Source organism: Acomys russatus, chromosome 11 (assembly GCF_903995435.1).
Source record: "Acomys russatus chromosome 11, mAcoRus1.1, whole genome shotgun sequence".
Classification (NCBI taxonomy): Eukaryota; Metazoa; Chordata; class Mammalia; order Rodentia; family Muridae; genus Acomys; species Acomys russatus.
The window spans coordinates 18,473,447-18,488,641 of record NC_067147.1 but is presented as its reverse complement, the minus strand read 5'-3'; the positions used below and the strand labels follow the sequence as shown (position 1 = coordinate 18,488,641).

At 38.1% G+C, this 15,195-nt stretch overlaps 1 protein-coding gene across 1 annotated transcript in view; it reads left to right on the top strand.

Moving 5' to 3' along the window:
- The window catches only part of Pkhd1 (PKHD1 ciliary IPT domain containing fibrocystin/polyductin), a 474,396-nt gene that overhangs the window by 347,587 nt on the left and 111,614 nt on the right, over positions 1-15,195 (top strand). Inside the window, 2 exon segments of the mRNA XM_051152952.1 lie at positions 966-1,134; positions 2,001-2,158. Coding sequence (XP_051008909.1) covers positions 966-1,134; positions 2,001-2,158 — 327 coding nt within the window.

Sequence of the window (15,195 nt, the reverse complement as noted above, 5' to 3'; positions counted from 1 at the left end):
AGGGTGGACTGGAAGGAGAGGAGAGAGGAGGCTATGATTGGGATGTAAAGTGAATAAATAAATAAGTTAGTTACAAAAAGAAGGCCCAGTGTGGCCTAGTGCTTGCATGCCTAGCTGATACCCTACTGTTGATGAACCACAATTGTGAATTAAAAACAGTAAGTGATTCCATACAGAAGTTACTGTTTTCTGCTTGATGGACAGACTTCATTGTAACAATTTGATTCAGCAATTACTCTTGGATAGTGATTGCTTTTCCTGTTAGTCAGTAAAGTAACTGAGATGCAGAAATTTTACCACAGCTGAGGTCTCTTTACAGTAGGGTGCTATAAAGGTTACTAGGTTTAAAGTTAGCGTTTGACCATAACTTGGGAAGCTTATCTTCTACAAGGTAGTTTTGGCAATTTTGTACTTACTCTTCATCTATTTAGTCTATCTTGCAGTTGGCTTGAGTGTTACATAGAATGGATAAATTTTCATTAAGGTTTTAATTAAACTTTTCCTGAAGACTGTAATGTATTTGAATCATTGTCTTTAATGGTTTTTAAAAAAATATTTTGTGTATGAGTGTTTGACTGTGTATATGTCTGTGCATCAAATACATGAAGTACCTACAGAGGCTAGAAGAAGGCATTAAATCCATGGAACTGGTGTTATAGAGGGTTGTGAGCCTCCATGTAGCTGTGAGGAATCGAATCTATGCCTTCTGGAAGAACGGTTAGAGGTCTAACCACTAAGAAAATCTTTCTAGGTTGGAATTTGTGTCTTTTATTTTTACATACAATGTCCATGTGTGGTAGAGACACTTTGTAACTACAATTCATATAAAATCCCTGGAGTTATTGTGGATAGCTGAAATTAGCTCCTAGAATATACACTGTGAAAAGAATATTTAATTATATAATATCTGTTTGTGGATGACGGCTCACTCAGATAATCTTGTGATATATTGTTTAAAATTTCAGATGTCACCTTTTCTAGTTTTGTGAAGAGTTGCTATAGTGATGACCTGGATGTCTGTATCCTGCCTAATGAGTATAGCACTGGAATAATGCACCCAATAAGAGCAGAGAGGACCAGGATGCTAAAGATAAAGGACAAAAACAAGTTCTACTTTTCTCCATTACAGCCCAGGTACCATTGTCAGTATTGATGATACAGTATATTTATGAAGTAGGTTTCAATTCATTAAATCCTCTAACACATGAACAGTTATAACACCATTGCATACACTTAAATAAATCCCTGTAGAAATGGCTGGTGCCTTGATTTAGTGGTCCCAACATTTTACCCCTCTCATATTCTTACCCTTTCATATATGATTTTAAGAATTTGCACACAAATAGCTACTGGTTACTGGTTTTCCCCTCTTGAGACCAGGTTTTATTCAAGGATCTGAAAAAAAAAATATGGAATATCTTTGCCTTAAAAAGACTTGGAAAAATGAAAAAAAAATGGGTTATTGCTTTCTTAGATTACAAAAACTGCTAGAGGGAGAAAGGGAATAGTCTAAATAAACCATCCTATACAGAAAGTTTATGTGTTTGACCTAATGCTGTTTCCTTTTTAATTCCAATTCCTGGGCCATTGTAGGTAGCTCAGTACAGTTAGGCACACAATTTTTGCCATGTTATTTTTTTGTTCTTTTCTTGTCAAAACTTTCTGCTTGTGTCTACCAGTAGCCTGAAAACTATACCTCTTGGTCCTTTGTGACAGTAACAAAATGCAATAAAATAGATGACTTATAATGACCAAACATTTATTTCTTATAGTTTTGGATGTGGGGAGTACAAAAATCAAAGAAGCTTGTGACTGCTCTCTGGTGAGGGCTCCTGTCCCCATCTTCCATATGAGGTGAAGCATATTAGCCTCATATAACAGAAGGATCAGGGACACAAGAGCACCCATTTGACTTGACATAAACTCAGCACTGCCAATGTGCTTTCCTTTTGCTGGCTATCATGAGACAAGAGTGTTGCTTTTTTCCCCCTTTTCCCCAGGAAAGACATAGAGGGAGCCATCTGCCTTGACTCTGACTGTGAAAGTCCAAGAAAATACCTCTTCACAGATCTGGATGGGAGAACCCTGGGTCTGCCCCCACCAGTTTCTGTGTTTCCAAAGACGGAGGCAGAATGGACTGGACCCTTCTTCAACACAGGTCAGTTATGTCTGATCATTTGATGTCTTTGGGAAAAGCAGCAAGCATGTGAAAAATCTGGTGGCTCTGTTGTCCCATGAGAACAAAATATATTGGACAGGAACCAAAGTGTAGGACTGGAGTCGGTGCTGATGTGGTACCAAATCACATGTATGGTAGCGATACTGAGTCATTATGACATACCGGGACATCACTACTGTGACGTCTATGGATACCTGTGTCTATGTCAAATGTATACATTATCATTGATCTCTGAGAATAATTCTGATATACATCTTAGACTTGTGCTGCATTCACGTCACCTTGAAGTAACTTATCCAATTACGAATCCATCTTTCTTTTCTGTTTGGACTTAAGAGCACATTTTGGAGAGGGTGGTATAGGAGGCACTGTGAGTTCCATCTCCCTGCTCCCCAAAATTCTCTTAAACTATGCAAAGCTCAGAACTTCTGCCTCCTGCGTTTTTTGCTTGGTCATACAACCATACCGTCTTTGGATCTAGGTCGGGGTGAGATTTCTATTTCTACCACCAGGGACAATGGATTCCCCATTTGAACTGATTTTGTGCATGTTACAGGAAAGAAAACCTGAGGAAAATTTTTCCCACTTTTGTTCTACTTCATACGTTTTATATTCTTTCTGGTCTCATGTCTCTTTATTTTTTTTATGAACTAAACTTGTTCTTTATAATTCCTTACATTTATATAATGCAGTCCTATTACTCTCACCCCCACTGTCTTATTTCCTTCCCACCCCATATTGCCTTTCTTCCTTACCATTTTAAATTCTGAAGATATGACTCTCCCAGGACAACGTGTGCAGACCATTTTCCTTATTACAAGCAGACCAAGATCATATTACCACCCAGTGCTACCTAAAAATTATGACTTATATCACTAGCTCAGACATGACCTTGAGATTTGGTCAAAAATACCCAACTGATTCCATTAAGAAGTATAGGCTTCTCAGATTCACATGCCCACTTATTAAATTCAAATTCCTGCCCCAGTATGTTGCCTGTTACTTGCCTTTTGCTACGTGAGTAAAAATCAGTGACCACATTTCTTGTTATTTTTCCTAAAAAAAAATCTCTCACCTTCCTCATGTTCCCTCCCTGCAGCCTCTGTAATGTAGACATCACGATCTTTCACCTGGTGGTGGCAGAATACCCTCCCAGTTGAAGTTCTCTCCCATTTATGCATTCTCTCCTTCACTCTCCTAACAGCCAGGGAAGCCATTTAAGCTTTCCCATGGATAGTCACTCACTCAGACACATGCCCACACCACAAGCTTACCAGACTCGCACTCTTGCATCATGGTTGCTTCCTTACACCTCCTATGACCCAACTTACCTTAACTATGATAGTCTTTTTTTTTTCCCCCTTTAGCACAGGGCCCTTGCACAAAGTAGTTCTTCTGCCTGGATATCTTATTAGGATCTCTGTTACGGATACATTAAGTATCCCTATGTATCCTTGGGGAAGTCATCCATGGCCCCATCTAGCAATCATGTGAGCTGGTGCTGGCATTGCTAGAGTACTTGCTTCCCATGCAAGAATCCCCGAGTTCAATTCTTAGGCCAAGAGTGGACCACATGAGTGTGTGATAATGCATACCAGTAATCCAAATCTTCATGGTCATCCTCATAGTGTGATCGAAGCTAGCTGAGATAAATAAGACACCGTGTCAAAAACAAACAAGCAACAACCAACCAACCCACCAAACAAACAAACCAACAAAAAACCCCATACAATGTATTTATTATTTTCTAAAGCCAATATAGCAGCTTTATTGTTTTATAGGTCCACGGCCTCATATTATATAATAAATGCAATTGCTTAGTTGTTTATTTACCATTTGACCCTTTAGAACACCAACTTAGTGAGGGTTTAGATTCTGGACTGACTCACTGCTGTATATTTAGTCTTGCTTGACTAGCTATATGAGTGGAAGTATTGTGGACATAGAAAGAATATTAATGAGTTTGTCCTAAACTACCAAAAATATCATGAATATATATATAATGATTTATTACCCAGGCTAGCCTGGAACTTGCTGTGTTGTCGAAAATTGCTTCATTCTTCCTCTATTGTGCCTGCTAGTCTTAAGCTACCAGTCCTTCTGTCTCAGCCTCCAGTGTCCTGGTATAGGCATATTTCATCATGAAAACTTGTATATATTTTATTTGTTTATAACTTTTTTCTATTTGAGCTATTGCTGAAGTATAACATTTGACATTTGTAATTATTTCTATACAGGATTGTTTAAATAATCATAAAACTTCATATTTAAAAATAAATTTTTACTTAAACTTTTCCATATGTATGTTCAAGTCTTAGTGTTGTGATTAAGTGGCAAAATATGGGGCCTACAGTGTAGGTTTTAAATATATATATATATATATATATATATATATATATATATATATATATATATATATATAAAAATGCTGAATGCATAAAAATGCTGAGGAAATGCTCATTTTGCTATAATGTTTACAGTTGTTGAATATAATCAGTAAATCCATTTTTTACAGAGGAATGAAATCTGTAGTGTGTGTGTGTGTGTGTGTAAGAGAAAAGCAAGAATTGATAACATAATCAGTAAATGTAAAAAATAAAAAGTAGAGTATGATCTTCAGTGTCAGTTGTCACCTTGCTAGGATCTAGAATCTTCAGAAAACAGGCCTTTGGGAATACCTGTGAGGGATTATCTTGATTACATTCTTTGATGTGGGGAGACACTTCTTACCTGTGGGTGAGACCCCCTTTCTGGACAGTAGCTCTTGGACACCATAGTGGAAAAGTGTATTGAACAGTCAAAGAGTAATATGCTTTTGTCTTGCTCTGCTTCTTTTTTTAATTTTTAAAGTTTTCCTTGTCAAAGCAATTTTCATCTTATTTTTCTTTTACGTTTTATTAAATATTTTTTACATATACATTTATATTATTACTCATATATACAATAAACTACCTACAGCAAGGAGAACCATGACACAATCAGGAATTATATATACATTACATTCATAGTGTTTTGTCTATTTGTATTTGGCAACCTTGTAGAAAACATCTTTCCTATCTTGATAAGTCTAAAATTCTGAATGTGAATCAATATCTCTCCTATCTCATTATTATCAACTTAAAACATCTGTCTAGACCTAAAACCATCTTAACCCCTGAACAACTACGTTTACTTGTAAAACTAAGCTATCTGGTCTTCAACTCCATCAGAGACTTGAGAAGGAATAAAATTAATTACCTGAGAATGCTGGGAGTTCAGGTTAGCAGCTTCCCAAATGAGAATAGCTCTGAGACTGGCTGAGGCATGAATATCTACGCAAAGACAATGCTTCTTACTGGCTACAGAATCCATGTGAATTATTAGATGATATTCTTCATATGGCATGAATGAAGATTTACAGATGTCTTTTTTTCTAGTCATACAAAGAGCAGAAAACCAGCCTTAATTATTCTGTACCTCACACACCTTATACATTTATAATTTTAGGACTGTATAATGCTTGTGAATAAGTATATGTTTTCAGAACAAAACAACTGGACACTGATGCTGGATCAGACCTGACAGGATTCACACCTTTCAGCATACTTGACACTGACAGCATGCATCATTCATATTCCAGCCACTCTCCATCAGAACAGGACGGCTCCTAGGACAGCTTTTAAGAAGCTTCCAACCCCCATTGGTCCAGCCTTTCAGACTGTCCTACACAGAACTCTACTTAAGCCTAGAATTTGACGTATGTTGAAAATGGACCACAATGCTATTCCTAGCTTGCTTAAAAATTTCCCCCAATTTTATTTGGACCCCAACAAAGGTATTATTTGTCCCAAATAATTTGGAAGCAACCTTAAGGGAATGATGCCCCATATCCCTTAAGGGAGTTGGGTAAGTTTTTGGTTGCTTTCTTGGGTGATAGATGTTTATGTTAATTGGGAATTGGTTATAAGTTATTATTGGTCTTGCTTTGCTTCTTGGCTGTTGATTCAATGTGACCATCTGGTTTAAGTTTCTCCTTCTTTGACTTCCTTGCCAGGACAGTCATCCTCTGTCCCTCAGTTTGCAGTTTGATTATGTCAGGGCGTTTTTCCACAGCATCTGGAAAAGCAACTAAGACAGATATGTAGATCTAATTCCATCTATCTCTAGCTTTACTCAGTTTCCTACATCAAGCTTTTTCTATTGTTTAAAAAACACCTGTGTCACTACCACCGACATTTATATCTGGCAAAAGCATCTTCATATTTTAAAACAAGCCTATTGGTAATTGTGGGGGGTTTATGGACTTGGGTTTTGGCAAGGCTTATATTTCTTTTTAATTATTAAGATGGGTATTAGTCCACAGTGCTAGATACAAATTGAAATTTATTCTAACAAAACCGAAAAAAGGCTTGAATATAGTTTCTTAGTTTGGGTTGACTTAGATGTACACTTGATATAAAGCAAGTAGTTTATATAGCAGCAGACTACAAAAAAAAAAAAAAAAAAAAAAAAAAAAAAAAAAAAAAAAAAAAAAAAAAAGAAAGAAAGAAAAGAAAGAAAGAAACAAAACACCAGTAGAGAAGTTAGATGACAAAGAAAGAATGATACTAAAGATGGGCTGTCAAACTGTCACCACTGTGGAATTTGGAGCCCAACTCTAATGGGACTCTTGGAGACTATAAACCCAAACGACCACAACCATGCCTGAGGAACTAATGTAAATGTTATGTTATTCCTCAGAGTTGGACTGAGAGATGATTCAGGGCAGAGCAACTCTCCAACCTATCGAATTTTCCTGGACACAAGTTGTATGGGCTCTTTCATATGGCCAGAAAATATTTCTCAGATGGATATCATAGGTCTTTTCAGTAGCTCCCTTCTGTTAGAGATGAAGATTGCCAATGGTATATGTTATGTCATTAAAAGCACTCTTATTGGTAGTCAATATGATGCCAATCAAATGCTACATGTTTAATCTATAAGAATATTCTTTTGATGAGCTTTTAGGAGGTTGCTTAATCATGCAGTGTAATACATTATTCAGGTATAAATATATCTGGTTCTTGCTACTGGTTGCTGTGCTGTTCTATTTGCTTTTCCTCAGCTCATTGCCCTGTGTGAAAGATGATTCAATGGTATATGCACCATTTGCTCTCAGTGTATGAAAGCAAATCTGTGTGAATGGATGAGAGTATACACCGAAGTGTATAAGACTGACAGTCTGATTGCTCGTGTTCTAAAGCTGTCTAAAGTGTTCAGTGGAGTTGTTACAGGTGCGAAGATTCTCACAGTGGAATCTGATGTTCACTGCACTAAAAGACTGTCTATTTCTTTGCAAAGATAGTAGCACATAGTAAATGGCACCTATTGGAGACACTAATAGGATTATAGCATTCCTTGACTTTCAAATATCTTCTTACATAATGTAATACTGTTGTGTTTTAAAAATCACTGTTTTAAAACTACTTTCTAATTCCTGACACAAAACCAGTTGATGAGAAAAGCACAGATTTATTCATAAGAAAATGAGCAGGTTTTATCCATATGTCCCTCTGGACACCTATAAAGGTGACACAGATAAGGTGAAAGTAGAGACCACTATAACTGAGTCTCGTATTTATTGTTAATGTAACTATGCTTGACACACCGTCACACCTTTTCTCAATTTTATTAGTAAATCTCTTCAAGTCATCTTGAGCCTCCGAGGTTTATTTTTAATTTGCAAAATAACAGATCTTGTTTGCACATATAATTTCATACACACACGCACACGCACACACACACACACACACACACACGAGAGAGAGAGAGAGAGAGAGAGAGAGAGAGAGAGAGAGAGAGAGAGAGAGAGAGAGAGAGAGAATGCTTCAATCAATCATATAACCACAGTTATATATATCCCTGCGTCCTGTCAAGCACTTTGGCATCAGGCATAAAAGCCATCCATGTGGATCACGGAGTAAGAACACACTGCCAGTGGGCTTTGCTATCTGTGCAGCACAAGGTGTGCAGCCAGGGGAAAACTGGGCTGTTAATTTTGTTTTATACTTATCTATAAGTTTTCATTTGCTGCCAACTTTGAAAATTACATGGCAATAAGAGCAAGGCAGTTAATCCCAAGCAGGTGATCCCCTGGGAAGTATTTACATTTTATTTTAGGAAGGACTTCTGTGGTTGTGGAGCCATCTAATGATCCAAAAATCCAAATTTATTCACTGAAGCAAAATCTTGGAATTAATATCCTACTTAGGTAGTATAGCAACAGCAAGCCTTTGCATTTTGGCTTTTTAAAATTTCATTTTTTATCTCTAGCTAATATTAATGACATCATCTCACTGATGGGTTTGTACATATGGAGGACCAGTGTGGTTATGAGAGGACTTGAGAACATCAGAGTCCTAGTTGGTGGCAGTTTAGAGCTCTTCAGCTAAATATGGTAGTAGACAAGTAAAATGGAAGCTAGCATTATGTGACTAGCCTTTGCAAGGGAAGTACAGTATCTGGCATTTTTCTACAGCACCTTATTAAAGAATGCATATTATAGTGCATAGAGAAGAAGATAACAATGATACTTCTGTCAAAATTACATTTCAGTAGAGACGTATACACAAATAGCAATGAAAAGAGAAGTGAAGAAAAGGAAATAGTATTTTGGTTTACAGAGGAAGTTTCAAGCCTGAATGAGTCTCTCTCTCTCTCTCTCTCTCTCTCTCTCTCTCTCTCTCTCTCTCTCTCTCTCTCTCTCTCTCTCTCTCTCTCCCCCCCCCTCTCCCTCCTTCCCTCCCTGCCTCTGGGTGTGTGTATGTGTGTGTGTGTAAGAAGTCCATATTTGATATAAAGTAACATTGCAAATAATACTCCGATGAGCAAAGGAAGGCACCTCATAGGGAAGGTCACCAGCTGGCACAGGGGCTCTGGTAAAAGAATGTCCTCAACACATATGCAGGGTAGATGGAGCAGAGACCTATGTGAGTGACATGCAGTAAAATAAAGAGTATGCAGAGAGACAGGAGCCAACCCTTTGAAGGCCAAGGTAAGAGGTTAGGATTTTGTTCAGTTTTATTTATTTGTATTATGTGCATTTAAGGCATGCAGCATGATGTTTTGACATACATGGTGAAAGGACTGCTTGAGTTTAACAAATTAACACACCCATCCTCTCAAATAGTTATTCGCTACCCATTCTACTTCCTGCTTCCGGTATCTATCATTCTATTATCCATCTGACTCTGAAGATCTAAGGTCAGTGTAGCATTTTATCAGTTCCTTGAGAAAGCTGCATGTTGTGATGCATCCGAGCACTTGAGTAGGAGCAGGCAGTGCAGCCTAGAAGCTGCTCATGATGAGGGAACATGGTCTTCTAGAAGGATTGGAGTGTTCAGTGGTTTGTGCTAGCCAGAAACTCTTGGTGTCCATGATGCAAATAAATAATCATGGAACCTTCTAATTGGTAAACCTATTAAATTGACAAACTAATTGGTATCTGTAAAATCTAATAAATACACTGTGGGTTTCTTTCTCTCTCTCTCTCTCTCTCTCTCTCTCTCTCTCTCTCTCTCTCTCTCTCTCTGTCTCATTACATGATAATTTACATCCTATTTTCTAAAAGCAGGAGCCTTCAATAGATATATAAAAACAAACCATCTCCAGCAACAATCTCTCATCTTCCTTCTACTGCCAAAACTTTCACATGATGAAATCAGGGCACCAATTCCCAAGGCCAGCTTAGTATAAGAAACAGCCAAGACATTCAGTATTCATATGCACATAGAAAGATTTTGATTTGTGTGTATGTATATGTGTAATGCTAGAATTAACCTTGAGGCCTTTCACATAGTAGGTAAGTTACTCTATCAATGAACTATATCCCCAACTCCTTTTCTTAATTTCATTTTTCTTTCTGCATATAGGAGGACTTCAGCTAGATATGTATGTGTGAAATCCGGCCTTTGTGATTAATATACACATATGAGAGAGAGAAAGAGAGAAAGAGAGAGAGAGAGAGAGAGAGAGAGAGAGAGAGAGAGAGAGAGAGAGAGAGAGAGAGAGCGGAGAGAGAGAGAGAGAGAGAGAGAGAGAAACAGAGGCAGAGACAGAGACAGAGACACAGAGACAGAGACACAGAGACACAGAGAGACAGAGACAGAGACAGAGAGACAGAGAGAGACAGATAGACAGACAGACAAAAAGACAGAGACAGAGGGCAGAGACAGACAGACAGACAAAAAGACAGAGACAGAGGACAGAGACAGAGACAGAAAGACAGACCGACAGACAAAAAGAGAGACAGAGACAGGACAGAGGGGGATGATAAGAAACTAAACATCTACAAGGAATCTGCTGTATTAAGTTTAAATGTTATGTCTATAGATGTATATTGTTTTGAGTTAACAATCTGTTAAAACAATTGGCCTTTAGTGTACAGTATTAAGTTTTTATTAATAATCTTTGAGAGTAGGTGTGGTAGCTTAAGCCTGATGTATTAGTGTTTGAGAGGTTCATGCATCAGAATTATTCTGACCTCAAGGCTAGTCAGGTTACTGAGTGAGACCTTGTCTCAAAGGGAAAAGAGAATGAGTCGGCCAAATACGGAAGATATAGATATACTTGCCTGGACATATATATCAGAAAGAGAAAAGAACATTAAAAAGATACATAAGTGTTTACAGCTAAAGTCATTGAGTAAAAGAAATTGTCAGACCTTTACTTTGCTATGTATCATCTTGGGTTGAAATGAGTTGAATGACCTCAAAATGCCATCTTCATAATACATTGCTGGGTGATCATGTGTTTATTATTATTTTGTACATTCTACATTGAATCATTATATTTCAAGCTCATATCATGATAAGCTTTTCCCACACTTTCCTTGCCATTATTCCCAGCAAATTGTTTTGGTCTGAGAAGAACTTCTGACCAAATCTACCTTCAGGGAAAAGGCTGGTTCCCCATTCTTTACTGTGAGTCACTAAGAAACATTTTTCAACTCTTGCTACTTCTGGGAGACTTCCCAAAAAAGAAAGTTATAAACCATTCTGGAGACCTTAAAAGTGATTTGCCTTGAATCAAAGATAAAATACGAGGTTGATAAAAAAGAAAATAAAGTTGGCATTTGACTGTCAGTCCACAGAATGATGAAGTGTCTTCTCAGTGAATGACTGAAGCTCTGTGTGTTCCTGCTTCCCAGGCAGAGGGAGACCAGCCCTTCCCAGTTCTTTGTTGCTGAATCTTGAAATGTGTCTTTCTTTAAGCTTTCTAGGCTTCTTGTTCTTCCCATTTGTCCCGAGAGTGACAGCAAGATGGTATTATAAAACGAGAGAATGGAGAGGGAGGGAGGAAATGAGAGGAGAGAATGGAGAGGAGAAACGGTTGTTAGAAGATTTGTCTGCCAATATCCGTGCTTGCTGAGGTCTTTTTCTTCTAGCTAGAGGGGGAAATGCCATTCTCTTTTCCCAAGCAATTATAGGCCCCAAAGATTGAAGCTTGGTATATAGCTCTTTAATCTCAGCAGATATTTATGGTTAAACATTAGACTTTTAGGATTCCAGATGTCAGGGTATTAAAATATAAAGGCACAGTGGAGTCTCAGAAAATATTGGGCTGTGGGATATATGGCTGCAAGGGACTTTTATCCCAAGCAGAGGCAGACAGGCTTCCAGTGGTACTGTGTGACACCCAGAGAGCAACCTTGATCCACCTCATTTTCCCAGTCTCCCAGGTCTCCAGGCAGTACAGTAACACTATTTGATTGCTTTCTGGAGCAGACAGAGTGTGCTGTGTGTCACAGTGATTTTCATGTGTGACTCCTACAGGGTAATATGAAGAGGGAAGAATACCCCAAGAACTATTCCTTTATCTTTCTACTATCTAGACCTTGTTTGTTTCTCTCTTCAAATCTTCCATTCATAGCTATGACTATCATAGTCTCTGGCTCTCTGATAGGACCATTAGATTAATTGTCCCATTTAATGTCATGACCATGAGCTGCCCTATGGGATATATGTTCTTACTGCCTCCATTTTATCAAAGCAGCAACTGATATGGAGGTATTGGCTCATTGTTCAAATCATTGTAGCTAATTTACCAAGGATTCAAGACTGAACTCCTATTAAGTTGAAGTTATGTTGTCCCCAGTTGCTCTGTAAGGCTTTCTCCCACCCTACTCCATGGTTTTCCATGTACTCTATTTTAGACCTACCAGTCTTCTCAGACACAAAGCTCAAAATAAAGCAAACAAAGAACATGGTTATTCTAGGAACTGTCTACTCATACCAGTAAGAATCATAGTTACCATTTGTTCAGGAAACTCCTTTGTAGCATTCTGTATTTGTGACATGCAATAAACACTCCCCATTTACCCTTATAACACACTTCACACACTGCCAGAGCCTTTATTCACCTCAAACATTTAGGGCCATAGAGTTTTAGAGAAATCTAATTTTTCATGATTTCACAGTTAGAATGTTCAGAACCCAAATTTAACTCTATACTTAACGTAGGCTCACATCTACTTCTGGGTAATTATGATGTGGTCTTTATCATCTAGTGAAACTCTTCAGAGTGCTGTGTTTAATTGCACAATTCACACGATCTCATTTTATATAGGAGTCTATCTATCTATCTATCTATCTATCTATCTATATCTATCTTCTTTTTTTTTTTTTTTTGAGACAGGGTTTCTCTGTGTAGCCCTGGTTGTCCTGGACTTGCTTTGTAGACTAGGATAGCCTTGAACTCACAGAGATCTGCCTGCCTCTGCCTCCCTGAATGCTGGGATTACAAGCATGCACCACTGTGCCTGCTCAAGTTTTAGGAATTTTTGTGGTAGTCCAGATAGCCATCCATTGTAACTGGAATATAATAGCAACTACAAAAGTTTCACTTCACTTCTCTTCTTAGTCTCTATATAATATTAATATAATTGACATATGGCTATTTTCTCTATGCAAAACAAATATTCATATTGTAGCCAAGAAAACAAATGTTTTTATTGCTAACCAGGGAGGCTATATGACAACAGTGGTGTAGTTACTAAATTGTAGCTTTGGTTCTGAATTAGAATTTCACTTTGAAGCCCGGCATGGTGGCATACACCTTTAATCCCAGCACTCCTGGAGGCAGAGGTAGGCAGGGGGATCTCTATGAGTTCCAGCCTAGCCTGGTCTACAAAGCAAGTCCAGGACAGCCAGGGCTACACAGAGAAACCCTGTCTTGAACACTCCTTTCCCCCAAAGAGTTTCCTCTTGGAAATTTTCAGTAGCTTCACCTTTTCTTTATTGGGTTGATACAGGTATAATTTTTAGTTGAGCATTTATTTTATTGCATATCCAGTGACATCAAGGTGCGTGTACTAATAGAATGTGTAAGGGGAGGTGTCGAGGTATAATGAGACAGTACCTGCTCTCACACAGTGAGACAAGTGGGGTAGACTATGACATAACCTGCAGGAATGGAATGGCATAAAATCAGCACCCAGAGGACATCATACATACGTGAGAATATGAACAAAAGCATTAGGAAGGAAATGGAATTTGTGGTGAGCACAGACCAATGTGTGAAGTGCTAAAAAAGAGCCGTAGAGAGAAGGATATATTATGATACACTTCCAAGCTGTTGTGCTCTAAAAGTTTTTCATTTCATTTTATATGTACAGGTGTTTTGCTACATATATGTCTATGTACCATGTGCATGCAGTGCCCACAAAGGCCAGAAGACAGCATCAGATGCCCTGTCCCTGATTGGAGTTTAGGATGGTTGTGAGCCATCACATGGGTATTGAGAGTTGAACTCCAGTCCACTGGATGAGCATAAAATGCTCTTAACAATGTATCCATCTCTCTTGCCCTGGAGGTTGTACTCATGACCTCTCTGAAAATGTGATTCTTTGCACGTGATATGCAAAAGACCGTCCCACCAACACTAACATTAAGGATAAAGGGATTCATGGGGCCTTCTATCTTTCTCTGAGTATTTCTGAGAGAAAGGGAGAGATTTTATTCAGTTGGTGTAGTTACCAGTAAGGCTTCCATGACTCTAAAGAGTCACTCACCCATGATCCTGAAGACTCCCCACAGAGCTCACTGGATGTCATTGAAAAACAAATATGAAGCAGAAGGGGGAGTTTAGAAGAGGAAGGTAGCATCAGGAGAGAGACAGTAGAGAACAGTGGGGTGAATATCATTAAAATATATTGTGCAAATGCATAACATGTCATAATTGAGCATATTATATATATTAAATACATAGTAATACAAATAACAGACAAAAGTATATAAAGAATAAATGGTGTACATAAGGAGGTAAGCATATGCATTGGGCTTAAGCAGTAGGTGTGGTCCTGTCTTCTATGATAGAGTTTTGTGCCTCCCCTATGAAGCTATTGCTGGCTTTCCCATGCAGGGTAGATCTCTGTGTGTGGATGATCCCCCTGTGTCATTCACTTGGCTCCACCTGTCATGCTTTCCTCACATTGTTGGGTAAGTCTGCTATCTCTCCAAGCTACAAGGCTGCAAAGAATTTGTGATTTTTAGTGTAGCTTTTGTGTCTTAGTTCCTTTTCCTATTCCTGTGACCAAATACTTTGACAAAAACAACATAAGAAGAAATGGTTTGTTTGAGCCATAATTTTCATCACTACAGGAAAATCAGGATGGCTAGAACCTAAAGAAGCTTGTCAAGTTATTTCTATAACCAGAAGTAGAGGGCAGTGAAATAACCAAGCTCTGATTCTCTACTTTTGTACAGACCAGGATCCTCTATCTAGGGAATGGTGCTACCCACAGTTGGTGTCTTCCCACCTTACTACAATCCAGGTTATTCCCCACAGAACTGCACAAAGTGATTTCCATTAGTGATTCTAGTTTTGTCAAGTTGACAATTAAGATTATCACATTATAGAACATAACATATGTTCAGTACACAACAAAAAAGTGACAGGTAAGTAAATAAATAAATGAAAATACATGAACAGTTCAAGATCAGTTTGTCAGATAAGTGTTATACAAAGTTTATTGCAATGGTATGATTGATGTACAATAT